Consider the following 17,383-nt stretch of genomic DNA (forward strand, 5'->3'; position numbering starts at 1 on the left):
CGTCCGCGAACAGAGCGTGATTAATGTTCTTGACTCCTCTTGCTATACGCAGTCCCATTAAATCTTGGTCTTGCATTTTTTTTTCCAGGAGGAAACTGAGAGCTGATGCTTGAATGACAAATAGCAAAGGGGAGAGAGGGCACCCCTGCCTGAGCATAATGTCATAGGGATTCCTTATTCCTTAATCCTATTTTGTCTCTATTTTTTTCCATTACCCTATTTTGTTGGCCTTGGGTTGTTTCATTTCTTTCCTCCCACTGACATTATTTTTATGATTTTTAATTTAGGGGAGAGATATAGATTTTGTAATTATTTATTTTTTAATTTTTAAGTTAGTTTTATTTTGATTAGTACTAAGTAGAAAATGAACATTGTAAAGATAAGAATTAATTCTCATGAGTTTCGAAGTGAAACTGGGCGTTAGCCTATTCTTGAAACACCTTGGGTTGAAAGAATTTGTCACATTTGCGATACTAAAAGAGTTGAAGATGACAAACACTTTCTCTTAAATTACTTGGCTCTTACTCACATCCGTTCTCATTTCCAAAACATTTGTCACACTACCAACCTCCTTGACTTGTTAAGCAGCAAAACTATAGTGATCTTGGAGCGCTACTTTCCCTCCTTTTTAATTATAGAAATAAAATATTAAAGAGTTGCAATTAATATCTTACTTTCTTAAGTTCTAATAGATCACATTGGTCTAGCTGGACGTTCTTCTAGTTCTTCTTCTTCATCATCATCGTTGTCGTCGTCATCATCAAAAAGGTATTGTGTTCAAATTATCCAATAAATGAGATATAAATTAGAAGCAATGAAATTACTTTAAAAATTTCAAAACTTTTCATGATATCTGTAAATTGTGTCCTAATTGTTCCTTTCTTGTTATTTTGGAACTAGTAACTAACTAGATGACTAGTGTACTTTCCAACAAACTTCCCTAATAACAAAATTACCTTGAAAAGCATTTAAAGAGTTATTTGATTTTGTTGTCATGCCCACCAAGGGTAATCTCTTTATTTCCAACCTTTAAGGAGATAAATGTTTAGGCTACCTAATATGCTCGAACTCAACATTGTTGGATTTTCTCCTCCTCATTGGCTTCCATTTGATCCAACTAAAGATATCTAAGTAACATTGTTGAATATGTAAGCTTTTCGGGTTCTTCAAGTCCTAGTCCTTATTCCAACTCCTATTGCACAACTCTATCCTATGGAACTCTTATCTTCTCATATGTTTCCAATAAGTTTTCCTTGTTACTCTATTTACCTATTTCTACTATTATATGTTTTCCTTTCAATGCCTCAAGCATTATTATTGATACTTTGTCTCCAAAGCATTTACATATGTCTTACATGCTTATGCTCCCTGCCTTTGGTCCTTGTTTCACATCTCCTCTCATGCACTACAAAGCACTGGTATTCCTCAATATAACGTCTTTCACATCTTCAGATAAGTCTCTAGAGTTATGTTGTTTCAAAACATATACGCTTGTTAGGGTGTTCATATTGATTACTCATTTCCCACAATGTCACTCACTTGCATAATGGAAGTAAGATATTTAGAACTATCTACAATCATACAATTATCCAAATAAACCTACCCTTTATCTTTATTGGTTTTCCCAGTTTCTAAATATAAAAATAAATTTACATTATAAAATTATAATACAACTTAAATCCATCCTCAAATTTCCAACCCCATATGTTGCAACCACATAAAATTCATTACTCTCCAAATCCAATACATCAGATTGAAATTTCCTTCATAACATATAACAACTCCTTTTTGCAAATAGATATTCAAACCATTATCATGTTTCACAAGCCATTATCCCTACCTTTGGAATGAGATGTAATTTGCAAAATCTAAATATGTAATAAATCTTCCTGATTCACCTTAAACCCACATCGATTCCATGTACCATTTATGCCTCAACGCCATTAGATATTATGTGGTTCGTAATAAATTCATGGGATATGACATATATATAAACAATGGTAATTTTATTAATATATACAAAATTATACTAATCAAAGTCACTTCTATAACTAATTACATATATGTTAATTACACACTCTTCTTTAAAAACCTATATACCATATCATGAGATTGACATTGTAATATTTCATCTCAGGAAAAAAAAGAAAAAAGTAATAGCATTTAAGTTCAACAATCTTGTATATGTTCATCTCACAACATAAACTAGCAATTGCCCTAAAAAGTGCAAAGAGAGGCCGATAGATTTTTTAAATTGGAAAATTGGTCTGAAGATAATATTTGTAGATATGTATGTCGTATACCATATGTATTGGCAAATTTAAATTTTATATTTCCATCCGAGATTGCTTTTCAATGCTTTGGTACACTAATTATAATTATATTTCCCGGTGGCATTACCATATTTTCCAAAAGCAATTCAATGCTTGTGCTCAGGATATTTAAAAGCTATTCTATTCCTTCTCAAATAAACAGAACAACTGTTCAGTTTGCATGGAAAAAACACTTGAATGACCAGGTGTGAATCACATACATTTCCGCCCAATTGGATAAAACAATTGTTTAATTGGCATACAAGAAAACTAATAAGAGGAACAAATTAGCCACTGCAACTAGTCACGGCAAGAACACCAAATTAAAGAAGAAAAATGATGAAGTAAAGAAATGTTGGTGCCGGATAATTGCAAGAAAGAATCTCAAATCTGTTTAAACTTAGTCTCCAGCATTTCAAGTTGGCAAAGTACTCATGTATATCCATCCATAAATGCATGCCTCCTGAGGAGGAAGGTACAAGTGAAACATCTAAACCTTCATTGAGTAAAGGTAACCCCTCATTGTAATCATTTCCAGACTAGTATACCCATACAAACAAGGTTTCTGCAAAGATGAAGCATCAGCATAGACCCTTCTATTTAACAAAAAGGGATCAGCATAGACCCTTCTATTTAACAAAAAGGGGTTTACTGCTTAGTCAGGAGCACCCTTAAATAGGCAAGACGTAGTATTGAAAATTCTACCGTGTCCAAAAGAGAGATCAATGGTTGAATAACAGGAAAGTTGTTTCCTCCGTAGAAGTTGAAAGATATATTAGGCCCTTGGTTAATGCTTTGACTGTTGCTGCACAGATAGGGGTAAGGATATTAGTTCTTTCTCAATAATGAGACAGTTAATGTTGCTCAAACAAGATGAATAAATGTTTTGTATGATTACAACCAACCTGACACTATAACAAAACTCAAAAGGAATGCTTGAATTATCAACTGCCAATAGAGAGTTCTGTGTCTGCATATGATACTATTACCTTCCAAACTCGTTAGTCAATTGGGAAAATCTCGAAAAGGGGGATTATATACAAAAAATAAAAAAAATAAAAATAAAAAATAAAAATCTGTAATCACTCACATTTGATGTAAGGTTTTTGTAAACTGGATCAGCCAACTGTGTAAATGAGGTGCCAGTGTCAAAAAGGGCCTGAAAGTCTATTTTGACATTGGCATTTCCCACGTAAAAGTCTGTCACATTTACATTATATGCTGATGAGCTGCCATCCAATAAACACCTTATGATATAAGAGTCTAAATGGTAACTCTGAAGTACTTTTAAAAAAATTGGGTTGAATGCATAGAGCTGACACTCACGATGTATTATAAAAAGGAGTTTTGTTTTGGTCTGAACTCCCTTTATCTCCAAAGGCAAACCTTCCAACATTTGAATCGTCTGGGAAGCACATAGAGAAAGAATTTGATACAAGTCCTGAATTGTACAAAATGCTCGGGACAAAGATATCATCAATGCCAAGCCCAAGTAGACCATCAGGAGCCGCACCTAGTAGAAATGAGCCTGTTTGTACACTTCCACACCTATCAATTGCAACAAGCAAAGACCCACTCAACGAGTGTTCATTCATGTGTAGCACTTAAGAATGGAAAAACATTGACAGTGCAGAGTAATTTTCAGGTCATGTCACATGGTCTAATTCAGTATGGCCTCAGACTGAAATCTAGAGGCAGAAAACCCACTTCTAAAAATTCTAGTCCTCCACTAAAGTTCCTGCAGTGGATGTATTTGCAGAGAGATATGAGTCAGATAAAGAATATCCTCCACTAAAGTTCCTGCAGTGGATGTATTTGCAGAGAGATATTGAACGTTGTATGGGCATTGATCACTAAGTTTGGAGCATTCATTTTTTAATTGACAGAGAGTATTACTACAAGCAACTGACTTGCTTGTCTGCGAGGTTGATGGACTGTAAGTCTGTAAAATGATACCCTGTTTAAATAAGAATTAAATATTAGCAAAAGAGAATCCCATTTCAAGTCGAGGCATACAAACAGATACTATTAAGCTGAGGAGTTTCATTATCAAGGGAACCCATAGAAACACAAGATATGAAAAGACTGGATATGCAACAAAATAGCAAACTTTATTCAGCCTGGTTGAGTTTCATTATCAAGGGAACCCATAGAAACACAAGATATGAAAAGACTGGATATGCAACAAAATAGCAAACTTTATTCAGCCTGGTTTCCTTTAAAGCGGGGATTTTAGCGAAGTATTCTTGATCTATGCTCTGCCCGGGATACAGTCCAAAAATCAGTTCAAACGGTTTAAATATTCTACATGCTTGCCTGAATTTCTACTAATAAAATATATATCTTACATCCCCACTCCACCTTAAAAAAAACGCTCTCACAAATTTATATCACGGAAACCTTTATAAAAGGTGCATTTTTAAAATTTACATATCCCCACTCCACCTTAAAAAAAACGCTCTCACAAATTTATATCACGGAAACCTTTATAAAAGGTGCATTTTTAAAATTTACATAAAACTTAGATTCTGGTAATTTCTATAATCCCTACAAATCCTTCCTTTAAAAGTAGCAGTTTGGATGTTCAAAATGTAAACCGTCTCAACCAAACTTTTCAGTTATATGCTAATCAATAATGTTGCTTGCCACTTACAGTCACCTGGTTTCAGAGATAACAACTACCAATGATCATTGGTAGTTGTTCCAAAGATAACCAGGTAGTTGTTTCAGAGATAACAACTACCTGGTTGTTTCAGAGATAACAACTACCTGGTTTCTCTCTGAAAAAACAACTACCAATGCTCATTGGTTCACACAGAACATTGGCCATACACCAATTTTTCACGTATAACACTGCTTACGCGTCACTTATTAACAATAGATTAACAGGTTTCTCTGATTAAATGGTATACAATCCAATTATAACAATAACATTAGACCATTTTGTGTTATTTTGTGTTTTGCTTCGTCACATAATCTCTCTCCCCAGATAATTTTCAAAATCCTTTGACATGCTCCCATACACTGGTTTTCTCATCTTCAACTTTGATTTCAAACCAAGAAAGGGATTCAAGGTTTCTAGAATTTCAAATTTAATTGATTCAAATGATTTCAGTTTCCGGAATTTGCTTTGGAGAATTTATTTATTTATTTTTCAGTTTGAAAAAAGCTTTGATTGTATTAAATTCAAGATAACGTCCTTTACATCAGAGTATACAGCAAATAGTAGAGTATACAGCAAATAGTAGACTCGACTGAGAAGGCAGAAAAAACGATTCTGCTATTCTGACAGTTTATATGAACCATAAAGTTAGAAAGTATTTATATGAACCATAAAGTTAGAAAGTAGATAGTGGTAAAAGGATTTATATGTGTGATATACAAAAAGATAAAACAAAAGGAGAAATCTTTGCTGGCCCTAAAAAACTGTTTATAAGCTTTCCCATGAGTTGGATATAGAGACCGACATTTTTCACTAAAACGCTGACAAAGAATAATAAATATGCCTTCAATGAATTTCGGCTGGAACTTTTATCATTAATGAAACAAGGAAATGTAATCTATGAATCCCCACTGTTTTCCTTTCCTGAAACAGGAATCAGAAGGTTTTACATCCCATATAAAAGGCTAATTTGAAATTTCTACATTTTTCACTAAAACGCTGACAAAGAATAATAAATATACCTTCAATGAATTTCGGCTGGAAATTTTACCATTAATGAAACAAGGAAATGCAATCTATGAATCCCCACTGTTTTCCTGAAACAGGAATCAGAAGGTTTTACATCCCATATAAAAGGCTAATTTGAAATTCCTAAGAGCCATGATCCATCCCATTGTTGGCCACTCTTCGCTTACATCCCATGTAAAAGGCTAATTTGAAATTTCTAAGAGCCATGATCCATCCCATTGTTGGCCACTCTTCGCTTACATCCCATGTAAAAGGCTAATTTGAAATTTCTAAGAGCCATGATCCATATTGTTGGCCACTCTTCGCTGCTACATCTGTAACCTGAACACTATGCCTACTTCAATCGTCCTCATTAACATTGCCGGTGTTGCACATTCCAGATTTCTCTTGTTGCAGCAATGCCCTCCTCGACGGAACCAAAATTCAAGCCTAAAGCATAATTTGTCTGGGGTTCTCCCAGATTTGTCACTATAACAATTTATAAAGCAAATACTCCAAACTAATTGATTGAAAATATCTTAGTCCCAGATGAAACCTATAAAATCAACATTAGTGTTAGTGTTAACAATGCTTCCAGCAAATAATAATGCTTTGTTTAGGATGATACAACTTAGAAAAGTACATTATGGAATGAAACTACACATTTTTCTCAAGGATCAAATATCTAGAAACTTACATTAAAAGGGGTCAAAACTTAGGTTACAGGGTAACTGTCTCTGTAGGTAGTATTCTCTTTTTCTTAAAATTCTACTCGGTGGAATTATTATTAAGCTGACAAATGAAATAATAGCAGCAAAGAGATACAAGTACATATAAATCTTACGAAAGCCATATAATCAAGAAAGTAGGAAACTATAGAAAAGGAAAACGATTTATGTGGCTTCTTCTAAACAATATGGCACTTACCTGGGATAAAATACAAAAAAGAAGCTTAGAAGGCCTAGCCAGATGCTGCCAATGCAAGAAAGAGAATGAAATAAACTCTCATATCATCCTATTCTGCAATTACACTTCAAAATTTTGGAAAGAGGCAAACAGAATTAAAAGCTTGAATAATGTCTGGAAAGGAAATTCCATTGATGAAGCTCAAAATCATGGCTCTCCAACCCAGCAACCTCAAATTATAATGCACTTCCTTTTACAATGGCCTGGGGGATCTGGATAGCAAGGAACCAAATGCTGCTGTTTGAAGATAGCGAAATCATCCCTTTAAAAATTGCTAACCAAAGTATAAGTATTCTATCAACTTTTGCACAGCATACAAAGACATCTTCTCCAACAAGGACAGTACAAGACCCTGTAAACAAAGACATGCTGTGGGATTTTTTTGATGGAGCATCTCAGCGAGATCCTCCTCGAGGGAGTGCTGGAGGCATTTTACGTTTATCAAAAAATCCTTGCATTTTCTTCTCAGCAGGTATAGGAAACAAAACAAACAACTTTTGTGAGATGATATCTCTTAAACTAACTCTATGCTTGGCCCAGGGAAAGAGCATTTCCCACCTACACATTTATGGAGATTCCCTGCTTGTCATACGACAGATGAAGGGAACTTAGAACTGCAAAATTTCACATTGCTACCATTATTGCAAGAGATAAAGAGAAGCTCAACAGGCTTCACTTATATCTCCTTTGATCCTGTCTACAGGAACAAGAACGCTGAAGCAAACAGGTTACCAAAAGCTGGATTGGCACTGGACAAAGGGTGTCTGGAAAATATCAGAAAAAAAAACAGTAAATTTTATGAATCCTGGATATAAAATGCTGTAATGTAATTTCAATCTCTGCATATATATATATTGAAGACTTAAAGTTACTGCCTGATCAAAGAGAAGTACAGCGTAAAGACTATTTTGTGTAATATTTCTGATCATGGGTAGAGACGGAGAACAGAATTATCAGATGTCCGTTTCTGTAATTAGTTTCAGATAGCTTTTTTCCTGTTAGAAGGATTCTTTTTGGACATCCAAACATACTTGGGCAACTTGCCAGCTGGCTGCTGGACTTCCCTCAATTCTCCCAAAGAAAGAAATAAGCAATTGGGGCAATCCACCAAGTTAAAATCTTCCCAGAGACAAAAACAAGTGGTTGGGACAATCCACCAAATTTCAATCCTCAGAGACACAGAGTGATCTTGACAGAAGAGTAAACCACTGCCGTGGGAGCTCAGCCGAATCGAAAGTGCCTATGTCATGAAAGCGGACTGCTTGTGATGCATGGAGCATTACATCCAAAAGGTAATGCTTTTGGAGTTTAAAGGACGCGGTGAAAAATATAAATGAATAAATGGAAATGGTCTTCGTCTATCAGTCTCAGGAAAAGTAAGCGGCCTACAATAGTCTCAGGAAAAGTAAGCGGCCTACAATTTGCTTCGGCTTCGGAGAAAGGGTAAAAAAGAAAAATGCACATTATTTGTTGGTATATATATGGGCGTTATCAGTGGAGAATAACAAGTCAATTAGGGTTTGAGATTGACAAGCAGGAACCCACCAGGCTTAAAGGTATATGAAGAATATCACGAAATGTAATGGCCTTCTGTTTTAGAGTAGAATAATTTCATCTTTCAGATGCATACCCCAATAGAGATGTCTCCCTAAATTTATTGAGAGCATTTCAATTCAATCCAGTCAGTAATCATTAGTTAAGGAAGACATCCATGACTAAATGCACTGGATGGATATCCGCACTGATTCGGTAACCAATAAATGCAAGATGAACACATAGCAAATGATTCTTGAAGAAAACTAAAATTTTGCAAACATGAAAGTGAGTACCTGGAATAATTGGGGAATTAAATGGCAGGGAGGAACACAGACCACCGTGGGAGACTGTTAAAACGCCTCCGAAAGATACCGGAACAACGGAATTCGCGTCTGTATTGCTAAGCTATCAGCAACGGTGACCAGAGTTTTTGCATAACGGTGACCAGAGTTTTTGGTTAATGCAGACTGTTCCAGAATGAGCGGAAACGAATAATTGAATGCAAACGGTTCCAGAATCAGCGGAAACGAATAATTGAAGGAGACCATGACGAAATTGAAAATGCGCACAGGTGTCAGCCTGAGAATCAAGATGAACAAATATGAACCAAATTGTCCACTCCGCCAGGTGTCAGGCTGAGAATAAAAAAGACGACGAAAGGTCTCTTTCAAAGGGAAGGCCTATCGGCCTAATTATACATTCGTATCACTTCATTTAAAATAAAACAACTAATAACAACCAAGTTCAATTTTCTTGTATGTGTTCGTTAAATTATAAAAAAAAAATGTATAATTATAAATGTGTCTATTTTGAAATTTCGAAATACTTTAGTTTTATGAATCATTTTATATTAATTTTTTTTGATAGTTAATTTACTATCTTATTTCCATTTTTATATATGTTTAAGAAAATAGTAAATAATATATCAAACATCAAATAAAAGTTAAAAGGTGAAATTTCTTAAAATTATTATTTTTTTCATTTATTATATCATAACATGGTCGCATAGCTAACATTCCTTGTCGCTTAGTTTAATAAAATATTTTAATGTCATGATTTGTTGTTGGTACTCCAAATAATAATAAAATTGTAAAATGAGTTATATGAATATTTTTTTAAATTTTTTAATATAATTAAACATTTTTTAAGTATATATATATATATATATATATATATATATATATATATTGACATTGAAGAGAATGATAACAAGTTAATAATTATTTATTTAATATTGAATGATGACAATTTTTTATATATAATGCTCATATTATAATATATATGTCATGTCATTAGAGTATAGATTGATATAATGAGAGTTGTACAAATTGTACACATGTTATTTTTACATTTTTTTTTCATATTCATATTTTTTAAATTATTTTTTTTGTAAATTAAAAAATAAAATCCATAAAAATTATCTATTCAATACTTTACGCCAATGAGAAAAATGAATTTTTGACTTTAATTACAAACCATTTGTGTTTATGGTACATAGTAATTAATATATAATGTTATTTTTCAAATTATTTATATTTATTGTACATAGTAATTAATAATAAAGTATACAAAAGTCAATTCTTGTCATCGTTACACAATAAGAGGGGAGACATTTTAACCAATCATATTTGAGATAAATAGAAATAAAATTTATTTAAAAATAATAAATTTAATTTCATAGTGTTAAACTTTGGATAGATTTTAATTTTTTTTGTCAATGAAAAACGGAATATGTTATACCCTACCAGCAGCAGGTATAATAAGTGTGTTATAAACTAACTAAATTTGAAATTACTCAAACTTGTGTGATGACCTTAAAAGGCATTTTGGGAGCAATCAACTCACAATAGTTACATGTTTCTTAGACCAATTCTAGCTTTGAATAAAATACCATGAATAGAGAAGATATATAATATTCATTTTTTCCTACTTTTAGGAGGGGTCGCTTAAGTAGTATTATTAAAGTACGCCCATGGGATGTCTTTGTTTATTACCTCTTTTTTGAAACTATTTTTTATTTGTTTTTCCTAAACTTGTAGGTATGCATTTAAGATGTTTAGTACCTAGAACATGAATTTTAGAGGTAAAGTGGCTTTACCCTTGAACAACTTTAAGTTTTTGGACAACAAACTCCCTAAGTTATGTTTAAGGGAAGAGCTCTAGTTTTTTTTATCATTTTTCGTACGCCAGATCCACAAATCCTCTTGCATGTCTTCACCTACCGAAAGATTTTTTTATTCCAATCATCCTTTCTAATTCTTTTTAAACCTTATTTGTATATGGACAAGTCATAAATATATGCACATTCGTTTCTTTTGTTTTCCAACATAAGATGTGCTGATAAGGTCTAATAAAATTTGTCTTATGTAAACATTTCAAGTGGGAAAATTGTTGATTAAGATCAACCACATGAAGATTTTATTTTTTTATGGTCTCTTTAATTTCCAAATAAATTTTCACCACTAGATATGATGCTTCTCCCTTCCTTCCTTAGCAAAAGCTTTATACTCTATTATGGGTACATAGGTCCTAATTGAATTTAGCGATTCAACTGACTAATCATCGTTCTTTCTTATTGCAACATTATTATCTTATAAAGTGTTTACATATCATTGCCATGCAACTGTGTATCGTTTCCCAAATATAATTACGTTCCAAATCAATCAATATTTTTTTTCAATGAAGAAATATATTTATATTCCATATGAGGAATATATATGTTACAATCCTTTACAACAATGCACAAAACCATTACAGGGATATACTCGTTATAAGCTCAACATGTTACATGTGGGAATTGAACCTAGGTGGGGAGTATAACAACATTTCCCCCAACCAACCAAGTTACTTCATATTAACAAATCAACTAATATTATTGTTTTTTTTTAACTAGAGGAATCAATAAAAGCGTCGACTTCATACTTGTGGTACACAAAGTTGATTATGATTGCTACCACTACAACCTCTAAGTGCCTCCAATCGGAAAACACTAGTTAACCAAAGGTATTTTAACCTTGAATCTCATAATTTACATAACACTTCATAACGCGATGATCTCTAATTAAACTGTCCCTAAACTCTCAATTAATATTATTATTATTACCAAATTTCAATTAATTAATTAATTTTAACTAAATAAATAGTTATTTAGAAATTTTATAATTAATAATAATTAAGGTAGATTTATGGTTGTTTAAATGGCTAACTTCATAACATTTTATACTCAAAACTTTTAAACCAAAATCTATATGGATGCACCTTTCTCTCCAAAAAGATTCATACAATGTAAGAATAATAGTGGCTTATTATACTTTCACTAACATTAGTATCTCTCTAATTAGTCATTCTCATTGCTTTTTTGGGTAGAGGAGAATATTTTATTTATTTATTTATAATCCAGGAAGAAAAATCGAACATGTATTCATTTGGAAATGCATGTTTACATATCAGTTCTGATACTCATAATACCCAAATCTGGCACAATACCACAAGATAACATACTACTAGAAACCAAGTTCCATTATAACAAAAACAAAAAGAAGTCTTACCATCTCCTAATCTTCACAATGTCACGGGTAATCCACGCAAAGGACCAGGAACAAAACTTGAAACCAAAAAATCAGATAGACATCATCTTCACATACATCAAGATATACTCTTTACCAAAACAATATTGTAAGAGCATCCCCCCAATCTTGACAAGAGACAATGAAGTGAAGCAATCCCTCAACACCATGGGAAGTACCTCGAGCTTTGTTGACGACCCTGCCAGAAAGCCTAGTATTTGATATGTCATAGAGGCATAGGAAGTCCATCCTTTAATAATGCATCAGCGAACTTGTTGAACTCCATGTGTAGATATTTAAAGGTAACCAAAAGAAAGAGTTCATTAATCTTGTAGATCCTCTGCAACTAGTGGCCCAAGAAGGGTGAGGCGAAAGTAGTTCCTTTTATTAGGGAAAATACTAAGAAGGGGGGGGGGGGGGGGGGGGGGGGGGGGGGGGGGGTTGAACCAATCTTTTTAGTTCACTTTAACTTTCATTTCTATATTCAGAATTATGTACGTTATTGTTCTTCATGCAACCGCATATATCTAGTTTACTTAATTTGTAATATCTTTCCTCAGTGAGTTAACTTTAACCAATGTTAATTCATTAACCATCAAGAATGCAGTAAAGAAAAGATAAATCACAACACATAAGCAACACACGTAGAACGCCAGGATTTTAGGTGGAAATCCAATGTGGGAGAAAAGCACTGCAGTTGTCATCTCTATCTTCTTTCTCATTATATAAAGAAAATCTTCATTATATCGTGTATTAGTGCATACTCTTACCAGCATGCAGGTACCCACCTGCAAGAGGCTGCAACCTTCACTCATTCTCCAACACCCACTGGAAGGGAGCTACAACCCCTTAATATCATTTACCTACCTCGTCACTAAAGGTTGCAATCCTCAGCACCTTGTGGACCACATTTCATAATATTTCATACTGGTTCCACCTATCAAATAATCATAAAACAAATTGTAGGCCACCTTTCATCAAATTTTCACATTGGACCCACATAAACAATAAGCCCAAACTGAATCTCAAAATTTGAATCACTGAAACAATGTAAACAAACTGAATCACTGAAACATCAAGTTACTGAAAATTGAATCAACACTAAATTGAATCAACCACTAAATTGAATCTTAACCAACCATTGCAACCAGATCAAATCAATGCATAACAAATACAAACCATCATGATCAAGACATCATTGACAAACAACAACAAATACAACAAAACCCATCAAGTGTTATCATCAAGGAGTACTGCAAACCCTGGCCAAATATAACTCTGAATATATGCATGACTGTTATTAAGTAGACATGTATATATGTATTTATCATGTGCAACACCCGTGTACATGTTTCAATATACTGAAAAACATATCTCAAAACATATACATGACTAACCAAAAACAAATTTGCGTATGTACGTGACTATCTAGAAGCAAACCTGCGTATAAATCTCAAATTACTAAAACATACCTTTCACTGCAAACATAACTCACATTCCGCAACCTTCATTATCAAAACTACGGACTTCATAAAACTCATTCAGATCACAACATCACTATAACCACAGATCTATCATTGTTAGCTACTTAGACATTTGCAACAAGTAAATCAATCAAGCATATATTTCAACATATCTGAGTATCTGAGTATTCTCCTTGCTTGCTGGTGTACACATGTTCTAGATCAGATCACACATGAATAAATCATTTTACATGCACACATAACACCTTGATTTCCATATCCTTATATAGTTTTTTCCTTAGCCAATACTTCAGGTAAATCCATTGGTAATGTTGTGTAACAACCCCTGGTTGAATTTCCATGTAAAAAAATATAAGACCAAGGTCATGGGACATGTATTCCAAGTTGAATGGCGAGAAAAACATCCTAGTGGGTGTCACTTTCAATTTATTATGGCTAAGGAAATTGACAAAGGCATTGGCAAAGGCAAAGAGGCATTAATTGACATTTTATTTATGAAAATAATGGAAAATAGGAGAAAAGGAAGGTGAAAGGTTACAAATTTGCATGAGAAGGAAATTGAAGAAATTGAAGAAAAATAGAGGCCTCAATGATAAAAAGGCTTCGGAGGATTAGTTCATGGCTTTTTGTCAATGTTAGCTTTTGTTAGTTCAATTTTGGGAGTTGTCTCTCTATTCTCTCATTCTCTTACACTCTTGCACACTTAGAGTATTCTTGGAGCATTTTTTGAGCATGCTTGGAGCATTCTAGTATTCACTTGGATTTGGAGAAAGAAGGCAAAGGAAAAGTAGGCAAAGCGCAAGGGGATAACGGGATCAGTGGCTACAACTGGATTTCTTTGTAGGTATCGAGTTGCATGTATGGTTTCCTTGCTAGTTGTGGCATGTATGGTACATGCATGTGGTTTCTTGGTTATGAGTTTTCATTGGCATGGAGAATTGCCTGGATTGACAATGGTTTTGTCTCGCCTTGCCATTTCCTAGATAGCCATGGTGTTATGGATTTTTGCATTTGTTTTTTTATTGGTGCTCATGTTCCTTATGGTTGTGGTTTGAGTTACTAGTTCCTGGAGCCTTGGTTGGACAAACGCTCTGGACGGAACAACTTAGGTTGAGTTAATAGTCCTAGAAGCCTTGGTTGGAAAAATGCTTTGGAGCCCTTAGTGGGTTGAGTTACTAGTCCTAGAGCCTTAGTTGGACAAACGCTCTAGAGCCCTGCGACAGTTGTGGGTTGAGTTACTAGCCTTGGAGTTAGGTTGGGACAAACGCTTTTGATCCCTGGACAACTTGGGTAGAGACCGATCTAGTGATGTTTAATGATGTTTGACCGTGAGGTGGAATCACTAATTGAGGTGGTGGTTTTGGCTTTGTTTTGGTTATTCCATGAGATCCCACATTCATGCTTGGAATATGGCGCAGGGGTGATTGACTGAAAGAAATATTTGGTTCAGCCAAATCTATGGTCGGGTGGTACGTGGAAGTCCTTGACTCAGTGGGAATTTTCATATTTTAATAAGAGGTATTTTCTATTGTGATGTATGAGCATATGTATTGATTATGATGTTGATATTATGGCTGAGTTTCCATGGTTTATATGTTGGTTATTTGATGGTTATATGTTGGTTATTTGATGGTTATATGTTGGTTATATGATGTATAATGTATATGGCTCTTAACATGTTTGATGAATATATGAATGGTTGATGAATGCATGGACTAACACATGTTATTGTAACTTTATGAGAGGGTATTCGACCTTCTTGATTATTCTCAAATAAGTATTAGAACCTTATGTTTAAATACGCATTCATGACCTGTATATTACATGTTTTCCATATGTTTGACTAAATGTCTGTCATGGTTATGCTTGGTTGGGTCAAGTCCTTGATCAATTTTTGTGTTAGAATCTTTGTCTTTGTGTCATTTACTATTCTGGAAAGTCTCATCAAGTTTTGGACAAAGGTCTGGATCCTAGCCTTGAAAAAGTGCCTCATATCTCGTGGTCGCAGGCATAGAACTAGGTGAAAAAGAATGCAATCACTCCCTTGCAGGCTTATGCATGCGACTGGAGGGTCATAGTCGAATTCCTATAGTGTTGTGCCAACGTCTGGGAATCCAAGACACTGAAAAAGAGGCTTAACTCATGGTCTGGGCACTTGAAAGAGTGGTTTAGCCCTTGAGGGTCCTTTAGCACCTGAGGGAAGTTAGTAAGGTTTTGGTTTTGTTGATTCCACTTCCTTAAGGTGATCTAGGAGGTTGAGTCATATCCTATTCTTTATCACATATTTACCCTGGTGGACCGATGAACTTGGGTAAGTGTGGGAGGAGGGCATTACATGTTGTTAGTATTTGTTGACAAGATCAAATAAACATTGCCACCTGTTATAGGCTTGGAATTCTCTGCCCCAACATTATAAGTGAGACCACCCGGTCGGGAACTTAAAGCAACTCCTTTTCCATTGAAATGGTGGTTATGACTAGTTAGATTAGGTCCAGTTGCCCTTTCTCCATCTCTATTGTCTTAAAGTAAATATTTTAGTTGCCAATAAAGAAAGAGCAATCAGATTAGCCTTCCTGTTGAGCTTGGGAAAGGAAGCAAATCCTTAAGCTGATCTATGGCTCAGCCAAACCATAAATATGTTTTGCCTCTTTAAGAAGAGGACTTCTAGAAATGAAAAGTTAAACTAAATGCAGATTAAACATCTATATGTGAGACTAATCTAAAACAGAAAAACCTATCTCGAATCGAAATGTGATAGCTCTTTCCCAATTTGAGAGCAAGCTAATTAAAACAGGGGAAGAACTAATATAATTCATCATGTGATTTTGTATTAATTAAAGGAAGTAGTTCACATTAACTAATACAAGTGAAAGCAAAATAAGCCTGCAAATGAATAATAAATAGTTATCAGTCACCACAGGAATACTTCAATGAATTAATATTGATTTCGATTTCATTCTGCCATGCAAAGATAGCTTTAACAAAGCTTCAACAACAAAATGTCAATGACACAACAATAGTGCATAATATCAATGAAACATAATATTATTTAGAATAAAGATTAGAAACAAAAATGAAACTTTAATAGTGAGAAAATAATCTTGCATTCCAATGATGTTGGCGTTATGACACAGGTTTGGCGCTATGACACAGGTGTTGTCCTTGATGGCAACTCATTTAGATGACAGATCATAGTTCAGGCTCTCAGAATGAAGGAAAAATAGATATACACAGGTTCCTCTTAACCAAGTCGCGTATACACGCGGGATCGCCGATCAAAAGGCACGTATACATATGCATGCACTTTCATGCAAGGAAAAGCGCGTACATGTGGGAAAACTTATTTTTTGGTCCATGGTATTTAGTCCTTGGTATTTGGACCTATGGTTTTGGAACATGGTATCTTGTCCAAAGTGTTGAACCCAGGTATTGGGTATATGGTATTGATTCTCTATGGTTTTGGACCATGGTATTGAGTAAGGCCTAAGACTATAAAAGGGGGAAGAGATCATTAGGCAAAGGCATTCACTCAAGCATTGAATATCTTATGAAGAGCAAGATCTAGAATACTGGTCATTGGGTTATGGTGCATAGCTGGATCTGAACCAAGGAGGAACCTGAGTGCTAGAAGAAGGATAAGTTCTATTGATGGGTCAAGATCTTAAGGCTTGAATAGTAGTATCTTTGTGTGATTTTGATCTGTTATATTTGGCGCATGACTTGATCTATAAATCTAATGATCTGGGTATATAAATGATGTCTGAATAAGTGAAAAGGGTAAATTATCTTTTATAGATATGTACGCAGGTTCGGCACAGTAGAGGCGCATATACACGCTGGTTCAGTAAG

General features: G+C 34.3%; 1 protein-coding gene across 2 annotated transcripts; it reads right to left on the minus strand.

Moving 5' to 3' along the window:
- Positions 1-2,678: 2,678 nt before the first annotated feature.
- On the minus strand, positions 2,679-9,080 carry LOC149218180 (aspartyl protease family protein 1-like). 2 transcript variants are annotated; one of them, XM_089382359.1, is made up of 5 exons: positions 8,778-9,080; positions 3,639-3,860; positions 3,403-3,512; positions 3,218-3,294; positions 2,679-3,117 (listed from the first exon to the last, which is right to left on the minus strand). In XM_089382359.1, exons 2-5 carry the CDS (start codon positions 3,811-3,813, stop codon positions 2,961-2,963), a joined length of 519 nt encoding a protein of 172 aa, XP_089238485.1. In that variant the 5' UTR covers positions 3,814-3,860; positions 8,778-9,080; the 3' UTR covers positions 2,679-2,960. The 2 variants fall into 2 exon arrangements, with proteins under 2 accessions (XP_089238485.1, XP_089238487.1); XM_089382361.1 differs by having other exon boundaries at positions 3,403-3,541.
- Positions 9,081-17,383: the final 8,303 nt, after the last annotated feature.

Source organism: Pinus tabuliformis, chromosome Q (assembly GCF_031772625.1).
Source record: "Pinus tabuliformis cultivar Carrire ecotype Pingquan chromosome Q, CPIR1, whole genome shotgun sequence".
Lineage (NCBI taxonomy): Eukaryota > Viridiplantae > Streptophyta > Pinopsida > Pinales > Pinaceae > Pinus > Pinus tabuliformis.